Raw genomic sequence first — 24797 nt, forward strand, 5'->3', positions numbered from 1 at the left:
TGTCTTGAAATTTAACACTTGAGGAAAACAGGTTTAATGAGGAGTTAAACAAAGATATCCAAAGATTTCAAAGTTGACATATGTATATAGACAGTAAACTGTATATGGAAGAATAACATACAGAAAAATGCCCAGATCAGTGTATAGCTCCTGGAATATTTATGAAGTGAGCATGCTCGTGTAACCAGCCCCAGCTCAAATAACAGAACACTTCCAGCAGCCCAGAAGACCCCTTGTGTCCGCTAACTTCCACGGGTATTAAACTTTGATTAAAATAAATTCTGATGGTACTTCATTGTTTGTAGACATTAATAGCACTTAGTATGAGCGTGTGATCTTGGGGAGCTTAATCTCTCTGCGCCTTCCCTCACCTGGAAAACAGACATGACACTAATGGCTTCCTAAAGAGAGTTGTTCCTAGAATACAGTGTTAGCAACTGAATCAATCAGCCAGGAAATAGGAACCACTTCAAGTCCTTCAAACAAAGAGAAAATAACAAGGGACCGGTGTTGGAAGAGCTAAGGAGCCGAGCAGTCTGATGAGATAACCCAGAGGTCACTAACAGCAGCATGTGGCCTAGAGGAGCATAGGGAAGAAACAGTCTTGTCAGAGCCCAGAAGACAGGCTGTCAAGGAGAGTCAGAACCATCGTGGGGATTACCAGGCAGACACTGGTACCCCTGAGGGAGGGGCTGTCTAGCTGGTAACTGTCTAGCCTGAGAGTTTCAGCCCTAGGCAAGTTCACTATGGATTCAGTGAGACCAAGAAATGACAGTGGAAAGTTCTTGTGGTAAATGGGTTTACACCAGCTTTATTCTCCCGGAGATAGGTTGAGCAGTAGGATCATGTCTGCATCCAGAAGTCTGCAGGTCTATAGGCCACCTCTGTCTTGCCTGCACCCAGAGCACTGGGCAGAGCTCTTTATATAGTGACTCAGTCAATATTAGCCTATTGCCTAGGGCATGGAAGCATTAGGCCAACAGTAGGCCAATTATAATTTATCAAGTAGTTACTGTCAGGTGAGGATCCTGGCCATAGGAACTTCCATTTTCCCCACAGTAGTATAATGATGAAATCACAGTTACTGCCGGAAATGATGTCACAAGAAATAGACATTGCTCTATACCTGGCTTTGTGGACTGAGATTCATATCAGCTAAATAAAACTGATAAAGAACTTGCCTGAGGTGGAATTAAGTTATTCAAGACCAGCAGCAATGTGAGCATGGGAGTGTGAGTGGGAGACTGGTGGGGATTGGATGGATGCAGAATGCTCAGTAGGTCAATCCCCTTGGGCACTGGGAAAGGGAAAGTGACTTACAAGCTCTTCTATGTTTCTGATATGTGAATTAGTCTATATGTGGTTGGTTAATAGAGATATGCTATCAGTAAAAAGCAAAAGTTGTGTTGACTTACATGCAATTTTACCCAATAGATTACTGTTTTGTTCCACTAAATTTGTTCCATTTTGTAACAACAACTGAGTGGCGTAGTAGAAACATGGCTGAACACAGAAAGTCTCAGAGGAATATAGTACTGCATAGAATACCTATGGTTCATCCCATGTTATTTTCTTGTCTTGATTTAGCCCTGTCTTCTGTCTTAGAGGTGGAATTTTACCTGATTTTGTTTATGAATTCTTGTCCCCATAAATCAATAGCCTTAACCTGTCCTTATACCTTGTCCATCAAGCTACCTTCACTTTTTCAAAGTAGAGCCCTATATTAATTACTTATTTTCTTATTAGGGATTAAAGTTGTCTTTTTAATTGTACTCTTATTTTATTAGGATAGTTTTTCTTTTGTTAGTGCTGTAGTTATTAAGTTTATTACAGTTCAAGTGGTCTGTCTCAACAGATTTGTTTCCATAAGCCTTTTTGTTTTAACTGTGCTTCTTTACAGAATGGAGATTTTTCTGAACATATGTATGGATTCTAGCAGAACTGTTTGTACTTCATGTACTAGCCATGAGGTGGCATCACCTGCCCCAGGCAACTTTGCTTTCCAGGGATTCTGAGTAGTTGGGGCCGGGGAAGTAGGAGGTTGGTCATCCCTGTTCTCACACCAGCATACATCCTTGCCTCTAACTTGCCTCAGTCTCATCTGCTAACTATTCTTAGTTTAAAATATAGCTTAAAGGATGGAAGAATTGTTCTTTCTTCTTCTGCCTTGAGTTCATAATACTGGTCACTTACGAATATTTTCTTTAGACAGTTCCTAGCAGTCCTTTTGGCCTCGATTAACTTGGGAAGCAACTCCAAAATCCACCTCTTTACCCTGACCACTCTCCAAATGCTGCCATCTCAGTCCAGCACCTGCAGGACACTGGTGGGCTCGTTCCTCACTGCATGCTCATGTAGCATGGAGAAAAGCCCTGGAGAAGCACACAGATTAGCTCTGAATAATATGCAGCACGATTCAGTCCCATCCTGCCGCACTTTTGTTCTGTTACTGCCCTCTTCCTTGCTAACAGGCTGTGTTGATGTTGCAGTTATAGCAAATACCCCATACCCCCAAAATTCTGTTCCTGTTCAGTAGTTTTTCAATTTATACTTGGCAACTATTTTCTTGTATGTACTTACTTCACTACCTGAACATTAAAAGTAAGCATATTGTATAATCATCTACTTCTTTGAAATCCTTTCCTTTATTCCTTCAAAAAATTTTTTTATTTTCCCAGTGCAAATGCTGCTTTGTACAAAAAGCCTACCTAGATTCATCTTAGCCAGACTCACTCAGCCTTCCCCATATGCTCTGACAGTCCTCCCTTGGCACCTATATATGAGCGCCTACACACCAGTGCAGTGAAGGCAGTAGTGTGTGCTGGGCAACCCACAGCCCTTGGAGCTGGGAGAGCATGGGTTTGTGTCCTGTCTTTTCTATGTGAGGGCAAGTTATCCGGGCCCGTTTTCTCACCAATAAAACAGGGATAGTAGTATCTATCTCATGTAGCTGTTGTGAAAATTAAATGAAATCATGTATCTAAGGTATTTAGCATAGTGCCTAATATAGTAGTCCTGTGTCTGGCACATATGAAGGACTCAATTGATCTTGTATATTTTTATTAGTGTTTGGGGCATTTATCCATTCACTCATTTAATAAATATTGTGGGGTGTCTTTGTCCATTTAGGCTGCCATGGCAAAATACCACAGACTGGGTGGCCTACACACAACAAAAACTTATCCCTCACAGTTCTAGAGGCTAGAAGTCCAGGATTAGGGTACATGCATGGTCAGGTTTGGGTAAAGGCCCTCTTTTGGGTTGTAGGCTGCCAACTTCTTGTTGTGCCCTCCCACGGTAGAATGAGCTAGGGATTGCTTTGGAGCCTCCTTTATTAAGCACTAATCCCATTCATGAGGATTCTACCCTCATGACTTAAGTACCTCCTGGGCCCCACCTCTTGATATCATCGCCTTTGGGGGTTAGAATTTCAACATAGGAATTTTGGGTGGACAGAAACATTCAGGCCATACCATGAGGCTTACTCTATAGAGTAAGATACATTGTCATAGACTGAACTATGTCTCCCTTCCCCCAGTTCAAATGTTGAAGCCATAACCCTCAATGTGACTGCATTTGGAGATGGGGCCTTTATAGAGAAATTGAAGTTAAATGAGGTCATAAGAGTGGCTCTGGTCTGATAGGATTATTGTCCTTATCAGAAGGGACACCAAAGAGCCCTCTCTTCCCTCCCACTTTCTCTGTGCCATGTGAGGACACAACAGGAAGGCAGGCTGCCAGCCAGAAAGAAGGTCTTCACCAGAACTTGACCTTGCTAGCACCCTGATCTCGGACTTCCAGCTTCCAGAACTGTGAAAAATAAACAAACTTCTGTTGTTTAAGCCACCTGTTCTTTGGTATTTTGTTATGGAAGCTTGAGCTAATACATATATGTAACCAAATAGACAAGTATATGATATAGGTACTGATGAATGCTATGAAGAAGAATAAAGCTGGGTGAGGGGACTGTACAGTGATGAGGATGGGGAAGTCCTCCTCCAGGAGATGACTGAGGCCTTTACCTAATGGAAATATAGGAGAAACTATGAGACCACCTTGGGGAAAAGAACATTCCAGGCAGAGGGAACAGCAAGTATAATGTCTTTGAAGTGGGAGCATTGGCCTGCTTGAACAGCAAGGAGGGATTAAGATGGAGAGTGGGAAGGGGAGGTTGGCAGGCCGCGTAGCTTGTGTAAGGACTTTGGAGTTTCTGTAATATTTGGCCAGATTTTATAGCAAATAGAATATTTTTTAGTCCACGATCAGAGTCCAAAAGTAACTTCCTTAATTTTTCTATAGGTATACTTATTTTCTGTCTTAAAATCTCTGCTCACTCATTGAGAATGAATCTAGATAATTCTGGGTTTTCTTGGTCAATTGAGAATTTTCCTGTCATCCCAAGTTTAAATTCAATCAATTCTGAAAAACATCTCCTTTCCTCTGCTACTTTCCAAGGTAGCATTTAAGTTCCCAGATGTTTATGGAACAGTGCATCTTTAGGTTGGGGACTGATCTGGCTATCAGCTCTCTCTTCCCTGCATTGACATCCCCTGAATGTGTGACCCTGTCTGGTCCTCAGGTATTGTTCTCTTTCCAGGATAGCATCTGTTGAGATGCCCATGTCCCCATCTGGTCCTTGGTTACAACTATACTGTCCCCCTTGGCAAAACCCCTTAGCTGGTTTTCTCTTTCAGTTAACTTTTGCACCCCTCTAAGGAAGAGGGGACATGTAGAAAAATCTGGTTGTTCTCTTAGCCAGTAGGCGGCTTGACAGGGCTTCTCAGGCCCTCTCTGCCCAATGGCTTCTCTCAAAGGCTTTTGTGCTGGGCCACAGTAAAGTGGTATGGGGACTGCCATCAGGGTCAGCCTCCAAATTGCAGTTGGGAAGTTGGCACAAGTCTCTTCTATTCTCAGAACACCCTAAGCTTATCTAGGAATTTGGAGCTAATCCTAAATAAGTATAGGTGAGATACTATATTCTCATTTTAGAAAAGATCAATGCCTACTTATCTTATTTTCTTTGTACAATATCCCAACCCAGCTTAAAGAATTTTTATATGGTGTTAGGGGATGAGGAGAGTAGCAAGTCTTTCCTTGTTTATATCTAGATCAAGGCCCTTGAATTTAGAGCAAAAACACTGGACTACCTTTGCCCTCTAATTCTGCCCCTAAGGCAACAGAGGACTCATATCCAATGACCTGAATGGGGACAGTCACAGGACCAAAGATCTGTGCGGTAAAAACTCTGACTAGTATTTCACAATATCATATTGCCACATTTGTAACTATTAACACTTTCTAAATGCACTTGGTCAAGGAAAAGAATAAGAACAAGCAAGAAAGCTGTTCACAAGTACATCTTTGTGGACTCAATCAATTAATGGGTTGTATCAGTCAGTGTCCAATGAGGAGACAGAGACCACACAGTAAATCCAACAGAAAATGTTTCATAGAGAGAATTATTTATTATAACAGAGGATTAACTATAAAGGGGGAAAGGGAACTACGAAAAATATCCCAGGACTGAGGGAGAGTACCCAAGGAAGGTGAGTGCCAGGGTCTTCCTCAAAGGTGGAATTCAGACCTTGGAGAAGGTGTGGTCATAGCTACTGGATGGGGAAAAAGTTGACTGCGTTGCCCTGGACCACAGCTGGTCTACCATTGCTAGGCCAAGGCTGGTGGGAATACAACCATAATTGAGAGTGGCCACAGAAAACACCTGGCCAGAATACAGGTGGATTGAGGTAGGGTGGCTGCCAGCTAGGATGCCTGCGAGACTCACTGGGAATCCATCAGCAGGGATGTATGTCACTGAAACGTGGTAAAACTGATTTCCACGTATACCGTTCCCCAGAGCGCCTCTGGCAGCAGTGGAATGGATGCAAGGAAAAAAAAACTGCCTGTTTTCATACCAAAGCCAAAAGAGAAGCCCGTTTCCCTCAGTTTCCTTCTAGCGCCCTCTACTGACAATATTTAACCTGGTGCCCGTAACACAGGAGGAATCCTTACCCTGTCTAGTTCTAAAGGCAGAGGCATGAAAGGTGAATTTGGAGCTGAGAGACAGTAAGTTGATAAGTGACACGAGATGAAGTACAGTGTTCATGTGATCATTTGGGCATTACCATGGTCTCTAGAAAAATATCGAGAAGCTGTTGAGTACCAGGCACTGCAGCTGGTGCCAATGATATAATGAAGAGCTTGATAGACAAAAGTCTTTGCCCTCCTGGAGCTTGCATTTGAGGTGGGGGCAGGCATAGATTGACTGACAATAAATAAGTAAACGACCAAAAAAAATACAGATTTTAAATAGTGCTATGATGAAGTAGAGAGGAACTACAGTACATAGAGACTAAGAAGGGACCCTTTTTGGAAAGTGCAAACAAGAAGACCTTTCTGACAAAGAAGTAACAAAAATTTTGATGACTTTGAAATGGGCAAAAAAGATGACTGCACTTCTGGTCTAGTACACCTTCCCAGTTATTTTCTGCCTGCCGTTATCTTTGAACTGTTTAACAACTCTGTAAATTGTAGATAACTGATAGTCATGCAAATGAATCTCATCCATGGACCTGAAAATGAATTTTGTTCTGTGAACATGCGATTGATTTCCCTCCCTCCACCCCTCTGTAGAAGCCAGTTTTGTATATATTAAGCGTATTCATTTCTAACATTCCTGATGGCCTATGTATGTAACTACTCTTTGGAATCTCCTTTATTCTATTGTAACATCTCAGTGGTTCCCTCATTAATTAACAAGTTAAGTGAAATCTTTGACATGTGTTCATTTTATATTCATATGAGAGTCATGATTTACCTTTTTAAAAAGATAATGATCCTTTAACATATTTAAATTAAATCCCCAAGACTGTAGTGCTGAGGGTCACTCAGCCAAGGGCTACCAGCCTAACATTCACGTCACATCAAGACTGAATATGCTGATCACACTGTCTACTTCATTATTTGCCTGTTGATAACACATGCCAAAAATCACCTCTGCAAGATGGGGTCAAATGAGAACACAGGCTTTTGAGTCAGAGGCTGACACATTTTTATCAAGGGTGCTCATGAAATCGAAGAGATATATTGATTTTTCTAACACTGTTGCCAGTTACAAGAATGTTTAACAGGACTCTTCATAGATAGTTTTGAGCCGGAGTCAGGATAGAAGTCATAGAATTCTAGTTCACAGAACCACAGAATATTCAAATAGAAAACTTCGAAGTCATCTAGTTCAATCCACTCATTTTATAGATGAATTAATCAGGTCAAGAAAGCCTAGGTGACTTGTTCAAGATCGTCAATGAATTAATGGCAAGTTGGCATGTTACCCAATCTCCCTCCTAGTCTCATACTCTCTCTACCACTGTGATACTGGAGTCAGCCAAAAAATCCACAAGAGATTTCTGACAATACTTCCCATCCCTTTTCTCCCCCTTCAAACATACTCTGAAAAAGAAAAGGCATGGCGTTGTCAGTGAGGGATAGTGTATGATAAGGAAAGAGCTTTGATTCAGAAAGTCTTGGTTTTCATCTAGTTTTACTATTTATTTGTATTTCTGAGCTTTAACATCTTCCTCAGCAAAGTGGGCATAACTTATTATTAAATAATATGTTGCCTCAAAAGATTATTATGAGGTTTAATAACCTATATAAACTGCCTGGCACATAGTAGGTGCTCAGTAATTCGTAGCTATTATTAAATGGTTACTTCTCCTCCATAACAAAGATATATGCATCTATATGCCACATAAAGCCTTCAGTCTTTGAGGAATGCACAGTCAACAGTACTGGCGCTTTTATAATTAGTACTTTTATGTGCAAATTAAAGTCACACCCACCCACATACAGCTGTCTGTTAAAAAAAAACCTCTTTATGGAATGAACAGTTGACAAACATAAGTCAACTCAACACAAATCAATATTCTCTTTATCTCCTGCTGTTTCATTTGGATGCTTAAGAACAATTCTTATGTTTTTAGATGCAATCTGCTTACTTTCAAACTGCTTAAAATGAAACAGGGAACACTGTATTTGTAAAAGCACATTAGGCTCTGCAGAATGAAGCAGTCCAAGGGAGGGTGTAATTCTGTATTTCACATCCTCTGCACAGGTGACAGAATGCTTGGAGTGGCAATTACCCAAGGCTCATCTCCTCTGATAAAAATAATAAGTATGTGCTTAATACTTTATAGTGAACAAAGGGTTATCATATACGTAATTCTAAATGTTCTTAAAAAAACAAAGAAAGGATGTTATGCCTTCCCGATAGCAACAGAAGCAGGGCTAGGGTCGACTATCCAGACACAGTCAATCACCAGATGACTGAATTTATATTATTGCTGCATTAGTTTGCTACAGCTTCTGCAGCTAAGTACCACAGAATGAGTGGCTTCAAACACAGGAATTTTTTGTCTCACAGTTCTGGAGGCCAGAAGTCTGAAATCAAAAATGTTGTCAGGCAAGTTCCCTCTCAAGGCTCTAGGAAATGATGTTCCAGGCTGCTCTCCTAGATGCAAGTAGTTCTTTGGCTTGTGGCATTGTAACTCCAGTCTTTACATGGCATTCATTCTGCCTTTGTGTGGGTCTGTCTCTGTGTACAAATTTCCTCTTTTGATAAAGACACTAGTCATGCTGGATGAGGGCCTCATCTTCACTTAATCATCTGCAAAGACCATATATCTAAATAAGGTCACATTCACAAGTACTAGGGATTATGTGAATTTTAGAGGGACACAGTTCAACCTGTAACAATTGCTACCTCCTTTCTCCTTTTAACCTTGTCAAACACACTGCTGGCAAACAGCATTTATTTATCACTTTTTTCTTCAATAAACATTTGAATGCATACTATTATTTAACACCTATCACCTATTTTATGGTAGGCACTTTCATTTAATCTCCACAGTAGTGTGCAAAGTGATGTTATCAGTCATGCCTGGAGAGGTGGGGAGGTTCTAAATCTGCTCTAGAGGACAGGAATATTTTCACAAATTAGATAGCACTTCATCTGAGTCAAAAGAGATTTGTAGAAATATACTAGGCAGTTCAAAGGTGGGTGTAATGAGCAGCAGATTCTAAAAAGCATTTTATAGAAGAAAAAATATCGTGTGTAAAGGTTGAGACAGATTGTAAACTCCAGCAGGGCTGAGACTTTGTCGATTTCTTTCCTGTATCTCCAGCGCTTTTGAACAGTGCCTGACTCATTGAGAAATTGTTTAACGAACGTAAGGGCATCACACGTCTAAAGAGTGGCAGGGCTTGAAGTTCAGTCGCTAGATCCTGAAGAGCCCTTGTAAACCACAGTAAGTGTAAGAAATTAGGGCTGACATGACGATACATAGCGTTAAAGAATTTCCGGTATACCTGGCACCCGCTTGCCAATCGCCCCTCTTCCCCAGAGCGTGTCCGAGGGCGCTCGCTGCCGCGAAGGCCAAAACATGATAGCGGCGCTCCGGCCACATACTCCAAAGGTTTCTCTGGCCCAAGCTGGATTTAAGCACATGCGGTGGTCTCGACGGCTAATGGACCCTCCTACTCTCCTCCTCGTACCGGCTCCTACCCTCCCTCCCAACCAGGCTACCGCGCCCACTCTCGGAGGACGTCAGGCTGTGTCTAGGCCTCCCAGGAACCCCACGGAAAGACTCCCCGCGCGCGCCCCCGCAAACCGGCCCCGCCCTCCTTCCCTCCAGAACGCTGAGAGCGCACGCGCGCCTTCCCTAGCGGAGCGCGCGCCCGCGAGCTTCTCGCAGCCCCGTGCTCATCCGGGTCTCGGCAGGCCTCAGCCAATGGTGGACACTCACGGCCCCCAGGGGCGGAGCTGAGTCTTCCCTCACATGGGGCCTGTGGTCACCGCTGGCCTTTCCAGACGATCGCAGTCAGTCATCCGGGGAAAAGAGTAGAGACAGGAAGCCCAGCGTCTGGGCGAGGATCCACGGTTTTGAGATCAGGCCGCTGTCGCCCCCTAGAAGCGACTGTATCGCGAGGAGATTCCCCAGTCAGAGCCGCTGTAGTAAACACACTTCAGAAACGTGAGGTGCCGGGGGTCACGTGGGGCGTGCATCGTCCAATGAGGAGCTGGGGGCGGGGCCGAATCCGCTGACGCGGCGGTGGCAGCGGAGTCACCAGGGCAGCCTCGGGACCGGTCACCAGCCGGCAACGGTCCAGCGGCCTCGAACACCGCTTCAAGCTCCGGGCTCCGTCCTCCTTCCTCTTTCCCGGGCCGAGACGCAGCGTGGGCGACAGTGGCTGAATCCTCTCGCATCCCTCTCGGTGGTTCGCCTCGGGCAGGCAGTTTTCTCCTTCGGGGCCGCCTTGGTGGGGCTAGGTTTCCGTGACGAATCTCCTGGGGCTGCCGGTACGGGTTCGGGCCTCGTGGCGACTCGGGAGCCTGGAACTTGCTCACCCTTCGGGCGCCCGAGGATCTCGAAGTTACGCGCCTCGTCCCGGCGGTTGCGGCGGGCGCCGGCCCCTAAAGGGCGTCACAGCCGGACTCCGCCGAGTGGGCAACCTCCATTCATCTTCCAGCGCCCTCTCCTCCGGTTCTCTCCTAGGACTCATTTTTCCTTTTCCCCCCTCCGCTGCCCTTTCCTCACTCCTTGGGTGTGGCGGTTCTCGTGGAAGCGGAGGTGTCGGTTATGAGCCGAGCCTTCCTTCTTTGAGTTTCTCCGTGGAGGAACTGGGCGGTGACCGCCGCCCGCCTCGCCCCGGGAATGGGGGTGAACGCCGTGCACTGGTTCCGAAAGGGGCTGCGGCTACACGACAACCCCGCCCTGAAGGAGTGCATTCAGGGCGCCGACACCATCCGCTGCGTCTACATCCTCGACCCCTGGTTCGCCGGCTCCTCCAACGTGGGCATCAACAGGTGGCGGTGAGTCAAAATCCCGTGGGAAATTTATTTCAGTGGTTAATGAATCGGCTTACACGTGATCGGCCAAATCTGATATTTTAGACCCGGGCCCGCTTTGCTTCTGCTGTTTTAAGGATTGTAGATGCTTTAAGTATTAAATAGAATGGACTTAATAGTTCTCTAGCTAGAGAGTGCTGGCAGCCTCCAACACCTGGGCCTTCATCGTGAGCTACGCTTCTCTTCGCTAAAGGGAACTCTTCCCTTGGATTTATATGGAGAATTCTTAGTAGTAGAGTTAAAGAAACACCCTCTCCCAGTTTCAGTGGCCCGTGAGTTGATTTCCTTGACTTCTTTGTGGTATTCGAAAGGATTGCATTTTTTAATGTTTACGTTTGGGTGTGTTGAAGTAACTCATAGTATGGAGAAAACCATTCAGTACAGTCGCTTCCAAATCCGCTTCTCTTCCACCTTGAGGTCACCGTAGGAAAAGCAAGGGAAACAACGATAACTGGTTTCTCTTTGCTCAGCTCTTCCTCTCAACCCCTCCTTGTGGCTGACTTGACAAAGCACAGCTTTTCTTTCTAGGTAAAGTATAATCCTTCTAGGGATCAGAGCACTGAAAGAAATCTTGGAGGAGTTTTATGGTCTTTTACTAAAATACCAGACTAGGTCATTGTTAGGCCTCCTTGTTAGGAAATGAAAGCATTTGTTAAACAGATTATTGAACACCAAGTGTATACTTAGGCACTGCTTTAAACACTAGGGATATAGCAGTGGATGAAACAGACAAAATTTTTGTCCTTTTCAAGCAAATGTCCCAGAAAGTAAAGTATATAGTATTAGGTCGTAATAAATGCTGTGGAGAAACGTAGTGCAGAGAAAGGGGATAAAGAATGCAAGGAGGTGGGTTACAAGGGACACGGGGTGGAGAGGGAGGGAGGGAGAAGAGGATTAAGGGATATTATGATAAGCACATATAATGTGGGGTGGGGCATAGGGAAGGCAGTATAAGTATCACAAGTAGTGATTCTATAACATTTTACTACACTGATGGACAGTGACTGCAATGGTGTATGTAGGGGGGACTTGATAATATGGGTGAATGTAGTAACCACAGTGTTGCTCATGTGAAACCTTCATAAGATTATGTATCAATGATACCTTAATAAAAAAAAAGTAAAAATGTACTATAAAAAAAGAAAAAGAATACAACGAGGTTGGATTAGAGTTGGAGTTTTTAAAATATTGTGGTCAGGAAAAACTCAGAGAAGATGGCAACTGAACAAGATAATGAAGCAGGTGATGGATTCCAGATACCTAGATGTCTTTCTGTATCTAGAAAGCATTCCAGGCAGAAGAAACAGGAAGGGAAAAGGCGCTGAGGTGGAAATCTGCTTATTCTTTGGAAGAAACAGCAGAAGAAGCCAGTATGAATGGAACAGAATAAGTGAGAGGAAAAGGAACAGATGAGGTTAGAGATGTAATGGAGCCAGATTAAGTAGAGCTTTATAGACAGTTGTCAAAAATTGGGCTTTTACTCAGAGCAAAGTGGGAATAATTACAGGATTGGGCGGAGAAGTGATATGATCTGATTTCAGTTTGAAAAAAAAATTCTCTGCTGTGGTTCTGAGAACACTGAATTGGAAGGTGTGGATGGATAAGCAGCAAGACTTGTTGGGAGTCTGCTGCATTAGTCCACATGAGAAATGATAATGGCTTGGACCATAGTGATAGTAGGGGCTATGAGAAGTAGTCAGATGCTGGGTATATTTTGAAGGCAGAATCTACTGTGTGTGTTGCCAGATTGGATAGGTGGTGTGAAAGGTACTATTTCAAACTTTTTGATGTGAGGAACTAGAAGGATAGAGCTGCACTTTACTAAGAAAGTGAAGTCAGTTGGAGAAACCAGTGTGTGAGGAGGTGATCTGAGTTCTCTTTGAACTTGGTTAAGTTTGAGATTTTTATTACACATCCAATGGAGATAGCAGATAGGCAGTTGGATGTATCTGGAGTTCAGGACAGATATCCAGGCAGAAGATACATATGGGAGAGTCATCAGTTTATAGATATTTTTTAAAGCCATTAATTAATCCATCCATTCATTGAACAAATATATGTCATGCATCTGCTACATGCCAAGAAAAATCCCTACCATGTTAAGCTTCATTCTAGTGGAACCATGAGACTGTAACAGAACATTAAAAAAGTGAGTACAGACAGAAAAGAGAGGAGGTCCAAGGACTGAGGCTAAGGTACTCTACAATATAGAAATCATGGAGCTATTGAAGAATTAGCATAGGAGATTGAGAAGGAACATCTAATAAGATAGGAAGAAAACCCAGAAGAGTATGGTGTCTTAGAAGCCAAGTAGAGGAAGTATCTCAAAGAGTGTTTTCCCAAGTCAAGTGCTGCTGGTAGGTGCAGTAAGATGAGAACTAAAAACTAAAAATTGTATTTAGCATTTTGAGGGCATCATTATCTCAACTAGAGTGGCTTCAGTAGTGTCAGAGGCAAAAGCCTTTTTGGAATGTCTCAAGAGAGGCTGAGAGGAAAGAATTTGGGAGGCAGCTCATGTAGAAAGCTCTTTTAGGGAGTTTTGCTGTAAGATCAGAGAAATGGTGTGGTTCCTTGAGTGGGATGTGAAATCAAGAGACTATTTTTTTTTTTTAAGGTGGAGAAAATTCCAGTATGTTTTTGTATGCTGATGAGAATGATACAACTGTATATAAATACTCTTTCATTAGCAAAATTGGTGTCATTAATGTTGATTCTGAGAAAAGATAAATAATATATTTTAATGTAGTATCTTACAATAATAAAGTAGTAATTCCCTTTTCATAAGATTGTTAGGAGGATTACATTAGTTAACAAATATAAAATGCTTAAAATGTGAATGGTAGTACTAAATGCTTGTTTGTTATTTGCTATTAAAATGAAAGCCCTAGGTACCTAATAGCTAATTAAATGTCAGCAGTCAGTTTTTCTGGAGCAATATATAAATTTATAACATTTAGACAGTAAGAGTCTGTAGAATAGGGGTGATATATTGCTTAACTTTGTGTACCCAGCAACTCACATTGTCAAATAACAAATGAAATTAAACAGGTAAGCACAATAGAAATAGCCTCATATTTTCCTTTTTAAAAGAGGTTTTTAAAAACTACTAAATACTGCCTGAAAAGATAGGTAAAATGTAAATAATGGATATAGACAGACTATTTTCCGCTGAAGACTATGTTATGAAAAAGCAGGGACAGACTTTTATTTAGTCTATTCTCATAGCACCAAATTCAGTGCTTTTTCATATAGTAGTAGCTCAGTTGCTGTTTGTTGAATGAAATGGCATTCAGGAGTCAATAATTTCATACTTAAATAAGTTTATTAATTTTCTTATTGACCATAGGATAATATGCAAACTCCTTAGTTTGGCATTCAGGCCATCATGTTCCCTAAGTTCTTTCCTTTGTGCCATTTCTTTCAATCAAAGCATTTCCTAGATTTTTGGATTTAACAGAAAAGCAAATTTGTAAAAATTTGTTTTGCCTAAGTAAATTAACTACCTTCTGATATTGCCATCATTTCATTTAAAAACATGCTTTTATATTAAAAGTTTGAAGGACATGTTGCATAATAAAGGATAGTCCTTTGACTTGAGTAAATTAAGCTTTATGAAAATTCACTTTGCCTCATTTGATCTTGGACCCATGAAAACTTTATCTTGAATTTGTCATCTTTGGGATTGAATGATTTAAAATATTTAAATTCCTTCCTTCACTTACCTCTTATTAAGATTATACCACATAAAAACATCTATAAATGTTTATGGAATTATTATTTGTTATTTATTATTATTTATGATACCAAAAGGTTGAAACAGTCCAAATGGCCCTACTGATCAATGGCTAAACAAAATATGGTGGAATATTAGTCAATCATAAAAAAAGAATGGAGTACTGATATATGCTACAACATGGTTGAACCTTGAAAACATTATGCTAAATAAGGAAGCCAGTAACAAACCCCACATTTTATTTCATTACAGGAAATGTCCAGAATGGGCAAATATGTAAAGATAGAAAGTAGATTAATGGCTTTTTAAGGTTGGGGTGGTGGAGTTGGGAGGTGGTGGTTAGGGGCACAGGTTTCTTTTAGAGGTGATGGAAATGTTCTAGAAGACAGTGGTTGCACACTTGAATATACAAAAAAAACCACATTGAATTGTGCACTTTAAAAAAAAGTCTAGTTATCCCTTTAAGGCCCAGTTCAAATGCCACTTTTTCCATAATACCTTTTTTTGTCAACTTGTTTGGGATAATTAACAGTCTTGTGAACTATCATACTATTTTTTGATACTGCTTCTTACATCACATTTAATATTTACTTCTTTCATTTGTAAATATTGATATAGTCTCCATATATTCATTTCTCCTCCATTTAATAGATTGCATCTTTTCTTCCTGAAGAGAAGGTACCATTTCATTCAATCAAAATTTTATTTTGCATTCCTATTCATGGCAGGCACTATTTTTGGTACTGGGGATACAACAATAAATACCACAGAAAAAATTCCTGCCCTTGAGGAGCTTCTAGTCTAGGAGGAGAAACAGACATATAAAATGAGGAGAAACTGACATAAAATATGTCAGGTATCATAAGTATAATGGAGAGAAATATTTAAGTTTACATTTTAAATTGTAAGTCTGAGGTTTAGAAGTAGGGCAGTTATTCATTTAACTTAGATGCTAATGTGTATTTTAAATTCATAATTCAACTAGATAATTATCAATGAACAGATTATTTTTGATATTTAAACTTCAACATGTTTATTACACAGTTTATGCTTTCCATATAGAATCTCTTCATTAGTAACCAAATCTGTAGTTATTTCTACATCCTTACCCATTCTTTCTTTCTACTGTATGATTTCAGTGAAAAGATTTGCTTCCCAGATTCAAAACCAATCTCTTGATCTATATCCCATTTAAAAATAATTGCTCATATTTTCCCAGCTTTACTGAGGTATAATTGACAAATAAAAAGTATATGTATGTAAGGTGAACAACCTAATTTGATATATGTATACATTGTTAAGCTCATTTTTATTTATTGTATCTTACTTTTTCTTTAACCTCTTTGTAGGTTGCTTCCAATCAACACTTAAACATGCTTAAGTCCAAGTTCCATAAAAACAAAAAAATTGACAGAGGGTAAAAACAAACCTACCCTTGACTATGTTCCTCTCCTGCAACTATGTTTCTCAGGTACTTTATAACCTTCATGAACAAGATGTCTAATACTGGCTGACTTCATTTCCTTATCTTCTATTCACACTTGAATTCACTCCAAATTAGTCTTGGTTTGATCCCCATCTACTCCAACAAAAGAGTTTTCATCCACAGGATACTTTTAAATATTATTTCTTGACTATTTACTGTGTTTGACACATTTGACCACAGCTTCCTCTTCTTCCCTCTGCTTCGGTTACAGGATCCTCCTATGTTTGTTTTTCCAGAGCTGTTAGTGTTCATCCTTGACTTTTCTTTTCCTCTTCAGCCCTTAAATGCCCCTTAGGTCTGTGATCTCCACCCTCTTTTCATTTTACGTCATTCCTAGGCATCCTCATCTCTCTTCATAAAGTCAGTTACCATCTGTATGCCCAGATTGCACAATTTCAGTACTTTCAGCCCATCTCCCCCTCCTGATTGATATATATCCACTATATACAGAGTCCTTGTCTATTTGAATGTATTGTATTATCTTAAACTTAGCGTGTCAAAGCAGAGTTCATCTTCTCCTTATCGTGTTCTCAAAAACTAACAAAAAAACCCACACTGATTTTTCCTATTTCCTATCTTCATAAATAATACTACCACCATTTGCCCACTTGCTCAACTTACAGATTAGGCTGTTAATTATATATTCATTTATTCAACAAATGAGTCCTTATTGTGTATGAATCACTTTTGCTAATTTCTCTTGGTAAAATGGTAGTCAACAGATAATATCTCTGGAGTTTATAGTATATAGAGGGATTTATTCAGAAATAAAATAATCACAGAAATAGTCTTCTGTCTCCATTGTCACTTTTGTTCATACTGATGCCGGGGTTCTTGTTTGCGAAGTTGAAGAATGAACTTCATAAACACCCAAGATAGGAGAGCCAGGGAGAGGCTTTCATTTAGAAATAAAGTGAGAGGAAAGAGCTCCTTGCTCACTCCAGGAGGGGACAAGAGAGCCCATAGTGGTGTGTTGTCTAGGGGTTTTATAGGCAGTTGAGGATTTTTGGGAACAGGATAAAGGCTTAGAGGTGTGGACTTGTTAAGTGGTCCCTGAATATTTAGAATTAACTTAACACAAGCAACTTCCTGCTCAGATGATTGCTCCCTGAGATACCAGAGTCTTGGTCTGGGAGCATATCAAACAAGGCTGCCTGCTCAGCCCCCAAGGTGCACTGAGATATTGTTTGCTAAAGAGTAAGTTAAGAATCTTACTTCTTAAACTTCCTGGGTGTTAAAATGAAATCCTATCTTTAAGGTGCAATCCCTGCCTTTTACTATGTATGTTGTTTATGGCTGGGCCTGCATGCTAAATTAGTTGCTCAGTTTGCAAATCACTTCATCAGGTCTAAAGGAGGAATGACAGTGATGCCGGGGTTCTTGTTTGCGAAGTGAAGTTGAAGAATGAGCTTCACAAACACCCAAGGTAGGAGAGCCAGGAAGAGGCTTTTATTTAGAAATAAAGTGAGAGGAAAGAGCTCCTGGCTCACTGCAGGAGGGGTCAAGAGAGCCCGGGTGGTGCATTGTCTAGGGAATTTATAGGCAGTTGAGGACTTTTGGGAACTGAGGGCTTAGGGTGTGGACTTGTACCACCTGCCCTGCCCTCAAGGTGGGCTGGGTTATTGTCTGTTTGCTAGGGCTGTTTACAGTGAAGTCATGGGTTATGCTGAGATACCCTTGCAGAGCACTCAAACCTTCCAGGCCAAGTTGCTCCTGGCCTTTTGACCTTTAACTGATCTCACTAAAGATATCTATATTCCTAGTCTGGTATTTTTACCCTAGAGAATTAGTGTGACCTTGACTTTGCATAATGCTGAACACAGAATTTCAATAGGGACTTTACATTGTTACACTGCTTTTACTATAAATATCTTGCCTTGCTTTTTCTGGAGGCCCTCACCCTACTCTGACTAAACCCACAGTCTCTGTCTCAATACCACCATCCTTTTGCCCTGATTAATTTACTAATAATCATTGCTCCCCAACCCTTTCCCTTCTCTGATTCATTCTCTACAGAACAATCAGAGTGATCTTTTAAAATTGTACATCTGATTGTTAGGGTGATGAGTTTGCTCTCCTCAGGTCTCATCCCCTCTGCAACAGAACTGAAGGCAGAGACACAATAGTGATGCAGAATGAAAGTTTTATTTGAATATACTCTATGGGAGGAATGGGCTAGAGTCAGAGTAGATAAAGGCAGGGTTATTTGCTTATCTGGAGTAGAACAGAGAGAGTAAAGACTTATTCTTAAAGTCTGGAAAATAGAATCAAATAGCAAATTGACAAAGATACTACTGGAAGAGCACAGAGACAAAGTATAATAAGTTGAGCAGTAAAAAGTCTTTTGAGAATATATAATCCAAGAAAGGGGAGTGTGGGCTGTTAGGCTGAAGGAAGGAAAAACAAGGACATGCAAACAGAGATGCCATAGGGGGAGAACAGACCAGACCCCAAGGTCCGTGCCTTATATGGAAAGGGGACAGCTCTTCCTGAATATCCATCCCTCTGATGTGCCAACTAAGACCGGATGTCAGCCTCCTCCCTCTTGGAAGGAAAAAAAGTTTCTAGTTGTCTATTATGTCACCTTTAGTCAATCATACCTCTCCACACCCCCTAGGATAGCTTGCCCACTCCTCCCCCTCCTAATCCCTTATAAGCCCCCACCTCCCTGATCGGGTATGACTTCCCCTGCCTGTAATACCCAGACCGCGGAACATCACCCAGGAGTTGCACTCAAATAAACTACCTGGCCCTTTGTTGCCTCTCTTCGCCTGCTTATTTTGACTAGAATTCATCTTACATGGGCAACCTCAGATAGGACTAGGTACACCCAAAAGTTGGGATTCTGTCTTTGAAGGCATTCAAGAATGAGGCAAAGGTAAAGGGCCACGGTGGCCCTCATTTCATTATTCTGTCTCTGGTGAGAGACAATATGTCATTGTCTATAGCTAGTCCTGAAGGTAATTCTTTAGGACAAAACCTTTTCTTTCTAAGACAGTGGCCACTTCCAAGTATTGGGAACACATCAGTTAAGACTGTTGCCTTGCCTTAAGATAAGTCATTGGCTGAATATAACTTCCCAGTTCTCTTTTGGAAGTGGAATCTTAACCTTAAGATAAGTCTCTCCTGTTCTTATGCTAATATCATCATGTTTTTTAGGAAAGTTAATCATGTTTGTCCCTTGTCTCTGCCCTATCTCACCTTCATTAGCTAAAGCAAGTCTCAAGGTCAGCCCAGATGACCTTGAGCATGTGGAATGAACTCATACTGCAAAAGGTGTGAGTCCTTTCTCGGTCTCTGGCTTGATCTGATTAACTTCCTGAGTTCTTGGTGAGCTGCACTCTTTTCATCCCACTCATACCTATCTTGCTGCGTTATATGATCATGTCCTTTATTCTTTAAAATCCTTCAGTGACATTTCTTTACCCTCAGATTGAAGTTCAGAAAGCCGTAACATGGTTTAAAATCCCTATGTAATCTGATAGTCTGCTTCTTTTTCCAGCCTTAGAGGGTTGCTTCACAGAGGCATTTGAGCTGAGCCTTGAAGTACGAGATGAATCTTAATAATCAGAGAATGGAAGGAAGGGAATTTCAGGCAGAAGGAAAAAAATTCCAGGCTGAGGAAATGAGGGAATGCACAGTATACTGGTGAGGATGCTGGTATAACTGAATGATATAGTACATGAAAAGATAGGAAGTGTTGTTTTAAGTACCCTTTTGGTTTTGTACTCTAGATGGTTGCCTGAACCAAACATGCTTAAGCAAAAAAAGTTTATTGGCAAGTGTAATTGAACAATCCAAGGAAAACTGGATTCAGACATGGGTTTATGCTAAGGTTCAAATGTTTCTGGGATGAAATTTCTGTCTTTGCATCTCCAAACTTCATTTAGTCTGGGTTGGCTTCTCAGACAGGCTGTCCTGTGATGATTAAATGTAGCAAAGACAACAGTAGTTACAGCAGTAAAAAGCATATGCCTCTGCCTCAGAACAGAAGTCTCAGCAAAAGTCTATGAAACTTCAGTGGGTCTGTTTGGGCCAGTTTCTGAACCGTCATTGTGAGCGTCTGATTATCTGAAGCTGGAAATGTGTACCTCATGGGTGGAATCAGCTCATCTGGACTGAAGTAACTGAAGTAGAAGGGGTAGGAAGTAGCTGGATGCCTGTAACTCCTGGGGGAAAATAAGCTCCCAGCCCAGGGCAAATTACCTTTAAAGCTGAAATCAGTCAAAGGGAGAAATAAAGTGGGAGAAACCCGTTTATTGCCTACAAGCAGTCATTCCACTTCTGCTTGCCTGTGTCTTTCACGACCTGGCTGTAAAAAGGGATCCCACCAAACCTCTCTGGTCCAGGTATATCCTTGTTCCCCCCATTCTTATAATCACCTATTGATATGGAGAAGGACTACTTCTCTCCACTCCTTGGAAACATCTGTTGATATGGAGATGCACTAAGGCCAGGCGAGAGATTCTGGAAATACTACGAATTTACCCACAGCCCACTCCTCTAGAAATCTTGCCTCACAATCTACTTGCTCCCCATCTTCCACAGTGTCTCCTGTGTGAAAAAACTGGAGCACTGTAACCAGACTAATAATATACAATAACAACAGCAATAAAATCATGACAGTCCTCAAGCCAGAGGATTCAGCTAAGTTCAAAGTTCTATTCAGACGTAGTCCACAGCTCACTCATTCCACAGGTGGTCAGTAGCTGAATGGGTAGGGAGATCAGAGCAATCACCATGCAGCAGCTGCAGCCAGGGGATGGGTCCAGGCCACAGGCACTGTAAAAGAAAATAACCTTAAGGGGGGCAATAAGATACATGTTTTAATGATACCATCAGGTAGGATGCATATAAGAGAGTGGTCCTGTGATAGGACAGTGGCAGGAATGGGATCTTGTCCTGGTCTAGTACACCAGACCTTCACACTTCTCCCTGTGGGAGTTACAGATGGGTCAATGTATAGGGCTATGGGAGGTCCATGCACTGGCCATAAAGATAAAACAAAACTTCCCCATGAGATGCTCTTACCTCCTGGATGTTTTGGGTACACTACTGTGATCTTCGGGGGTCACTCTGCTGTTACTCCAGGAACACACAGGAAGCTAGTAGCTTCCAGGTCTTTTCCCCAAGGTGCCAGAAGGGGCAACCATCACTGGTCCGTGTGTCAAAATGCCCAGGGCCATGTTCACTCAACAGAGTCTCCAGGGTTTAACTCAGTTGGGGCTGGCAGCAGGATGTTGCTCTGTTGGCCATATCCTGGCTTCAATAACTCCTCTTTGGTTTGCACACACTGTTGTATAGGAGATGCAGCAATGTGTGTTAGCATTTCCACAGGGCTCAAGGCTCCTTTTTGGGGATTCTCATTCAAACCCAGTAACACTGTCCAAACTGACTAGCCCAGTAGACTATTGGTGTCTAACTTCAGGCCAGATTTCAACAAACTGCTGTACCTCTCTATCGTGCCTGCCCCAGTAGGGTTATATGGTACATGTAACTTCCATTTTATTCCTGATTGCTGCACCCATTCTTGTAAATCATGTCCAGTAAAGTGGGTGCCTTGATTGCTTTCAATCACCTGCAGCCAGCCATAAGCTGCAAAGAGATCCTCTAGGCCTTTTTTGATCGTTTGCTGATCTGCACAATGTGCAGGGAAAGCAACCAACAGTCCAGTAGCTGTGTCCACACAAGTCATGGCATACCGATATCCTTCTGATATGGTGCAGAGGCCCAAAATAGTCTGTCTGCCACCTAACAAGGGGTATTGGCCCCCTTACTATTGCTCCATGTTGCTGCGGGACTCAGTGTTAAGTCCCTCTTAGAGCATGCAAGGCACTCCTTCCAGACTGCTGACTTCTTCAAAGGTCAGTGGCAAGCCCCACTAACAGGCTACAGCCCACATTGTCTTTTGACCCATGTGCAACAAATGCTTATGTAACCATTGGCCTATATCAGAGACAGGCTTTCCTTCTATTCAGTGCACTTGGGCCAGTGTGTCTGGCTTCATCATTCCCTGGGGATGTCAAAGGCAAATGACTAGTCATATGATATACGGTAACTGTCTTAGTCTGACCAGAGGCCCATAGGTCTTGCCACAACTCTTGCCCCCAAAAGGGGCCAGTGACCAACCATCCAGTTGGCACGGTACTATGTCGGTTGCCACAAGGTCAAGCCCCAATAGACGGCCCAGCTGTCAGTGCAGACAACTATAGGGGAGGGGTCCTGAATGATCATGAGCCATACTGCCCACAACTCAGCCCATTAGCTGCTTTTTCCCTCTCCGTCCATCCTCCATCCATACTGTCTCAGTCTTAGGATGGAAAACCACAGCCCTCCACTTCTGGGGCTGCCCACGACTGGAGCTATCTGTATACCAAGCATCTTCAAGTATAGGGGATTTTCCCTCCCGATAAGGACTTTCAGCTTCCAATGGCTCAAAAGCAAGTTCTTCCTGCTTTCCACTAGTATATGTCACTGACCCCAATAAGCACTAGGGTTCTCCACTTAAGGGGCTATTGGAGAGGGTGCTACTCTGTTGTAGGCATCTGTGCCACGCTACTCTGTGGCCTTTGGGTCCAGTCTTACATCCACCCTGTAATGGGATAGGTGGTTATTACCTTGGTTGGAGCTGTTCCGGTGATAGGCTCTGTAGCCAACAAGGTGTGGTACACAGCAGCCAGTTGCTTCTCTATTAAGGTGTACCGGACCTCTGCTCCTTTCCATAGTTGTGACTGTAATCCAATAGGTTGGCATGTCCATTCATGCTGCTGCCAAAGGTCCCATCCATAACCATCTTTGGTTCCATGAACATCTAGCTCACAGGGCCTTGATGAGTCCATTACACTCAAGGCCTGTACAGCCTTGACTGCTTGCTTAGCAGCCATAAAAGCAGCTGCGCATGTTTCATCCCAGTCCTACCTGATGCTCTTTTGTACCAACTGGTATAAGGGCTTCAGAATTTGTGGTATGTGTGGGATAAACACTCTCCAGTAGCCCAAAAGACCCAAAAGACTTGTAATAGTGCCACAATGGTAGGGGTAGGGAAAGCCTGAACCTTGTCTGTTACTGCTTCTGGAATAACTTTAGTTTTACTCTACCAGACAATCCCCAAGAACTTTACTGTCAAACCAGTAAACCTTGAACCTTGGTGCTATTCACAGCCCATCCTTTCTCCTGTAGATGTTGCAGCAGTCTAGGAACTGCCCCTTCTAAATCTTCAAGAGAGTCAGAAGTGAGCACAATATCATCAATGTAGTGATACAACCACTCTGTTTGTGGTTTATTCCTTGTGGCCAAGTCCTGGGCTACAAGTCCATGACAAATGGTGGGACTGTGGAGGTATCCCTGTGGAAGGACAGTAAATGTCCACTGCCAGCCTTCCCATGTGGTAAACTGTTCCTGACTTTCCTATACAGTGTCAGTAGAGAAGAAAGCATTAGCAAGATCTACAACATAATATGTCCCTAGTTCATGGCTAAGTGTATCCAGAATGGCTGCTATAGAGGGAATAGCAGCATGCTAAGGGAGTGTGACTTTATTTAATTCCCTGTAATCCACGGTCATACACCAGGAGCCATCTTGCTTTTTCACTGGCCACACTGGGGAATTAAAAGGTCAATGAGGGCTTTATGATGCCCACCTTCTCCAACTCCTGTAGACTTTCTCCAGTTTCCTTGTGCCCCCCCCAGGCAATTTATACTGCTTAGTATTTGTTACCTGCTGAGGTACAGGCAGAGCTATAGGCGGGTGCTTAGCACATCCTCTAAGAACTGCCTTTACCACACGTACACTCAGACTGAACTCATCTGCAGTGGTCTGTAACCACAGGCCCTGCAGGATATCAACCCCCAAAATATATTCAGGGATAGGAGAAATGTACACAGTATACTCCTTTGGGGGTAAACACCCTATCCCCAATGGGATTTGGGCTTTCTTCACTCTAATTACCTAACCCCCATAGCCATCTATCGTAGCAGGGGTCCCAGGAAAATGCTCAGGGTTGCCATAAATCAGAGAACATTCAGCTCCTGTGTCCACCAGCACTGGGACACATTGTACATTCATCAGGGACCAATGAATTGCTAATTCTACATGTGGCCTCTGGTCCCCACCACATCCCCCAAGGTGGGGGCCTTGACCCCTCCCTCAGTCAAACCACAATACCCAGTCATCCTCCTTTGGGGGTGAGGCCGAGGTGGAGCCTCAGTACTGTCCTCCAGGAAGTCTTGCAGGGACACAGGCTGGACATGGGACTTTACCTCCAGCTTCTGTGTCTTGGACCTCAGCAACTGGAACTTTGTGGTTTAATTGTCTGGCTTTAATTGGTGCCACAATTCTATCAAGATCCTGTTGGGCTGCCCATCAAGTTTTTCTTTCACTACCTACCACCTTTATCAAATCAACCCACATCTGGGTCCACGAGACCTTCACAGGGCCCTTTATATCTCTCCTTTCAGTTGTAGCTCATACTTCCTTTACTGCTTTTATTGTTTCAACCTTCCCCAGATCTGCTAAAGTATGGGTAGCCTCACTTAGGTGGGGGGGCAAGAATAGTCACTAGGGACCCAAAGAGAGATGGGGTTGCTGTATGGAGCACCAGATATCTCATTCCTATGGTGAAAACTCATTGGGGCCCTGGGGGTCCATATTATAGATGATTATTTTTCATGCCCAGC

At 42.5% G+C, this 24797-nt stretch overlaps 1 protein-coding gene across 2 annotated transcripts in view; it reads left to right on the plus strand.

Annotated features, from left to right (window-relative positions):
- The first annotated feature begins 8631 nt into the window (after nt 1-8631).
- CRY1 (cryptochrome circadian regulator 1) overlaps nt 8632-24797 on the plus strand; it is a 51881-nt gene continuing 35715 nt past the window's right edge. Inside the window, exon 1 of one of the 2 annotated variants that reach the window (XM_057486435.1) lies at nt 8632-10867. In XM_057486435.1, the coding sequence (XP_057342418.1) occupies nt 10710-10867 (158 nt within the window). In that variant the 5' untranslated portion in view covers nt 8632-10709. The remainder of the gene's footprint in view (nt 10868-24797) is intronic. The other variant, XM_036891309.2, reaches the window with a different exon arrangement.

The sequence above is a fragment of the Manis pentadactyla genome, chromosome 10 (assembly GCF_030020395.1).
Source record: "Manis pentadactyla isolate mManPen7 chromosome 10, mManPen7.hap1, whole genome shotgun sequence".
Classification (NCBI taxonomy): domain Eukaryota; kingdom Metazoa; phylum Chordata; class Mammalia; order Pholidota; family Manidae; genus Manis; species Manis pentadactyla.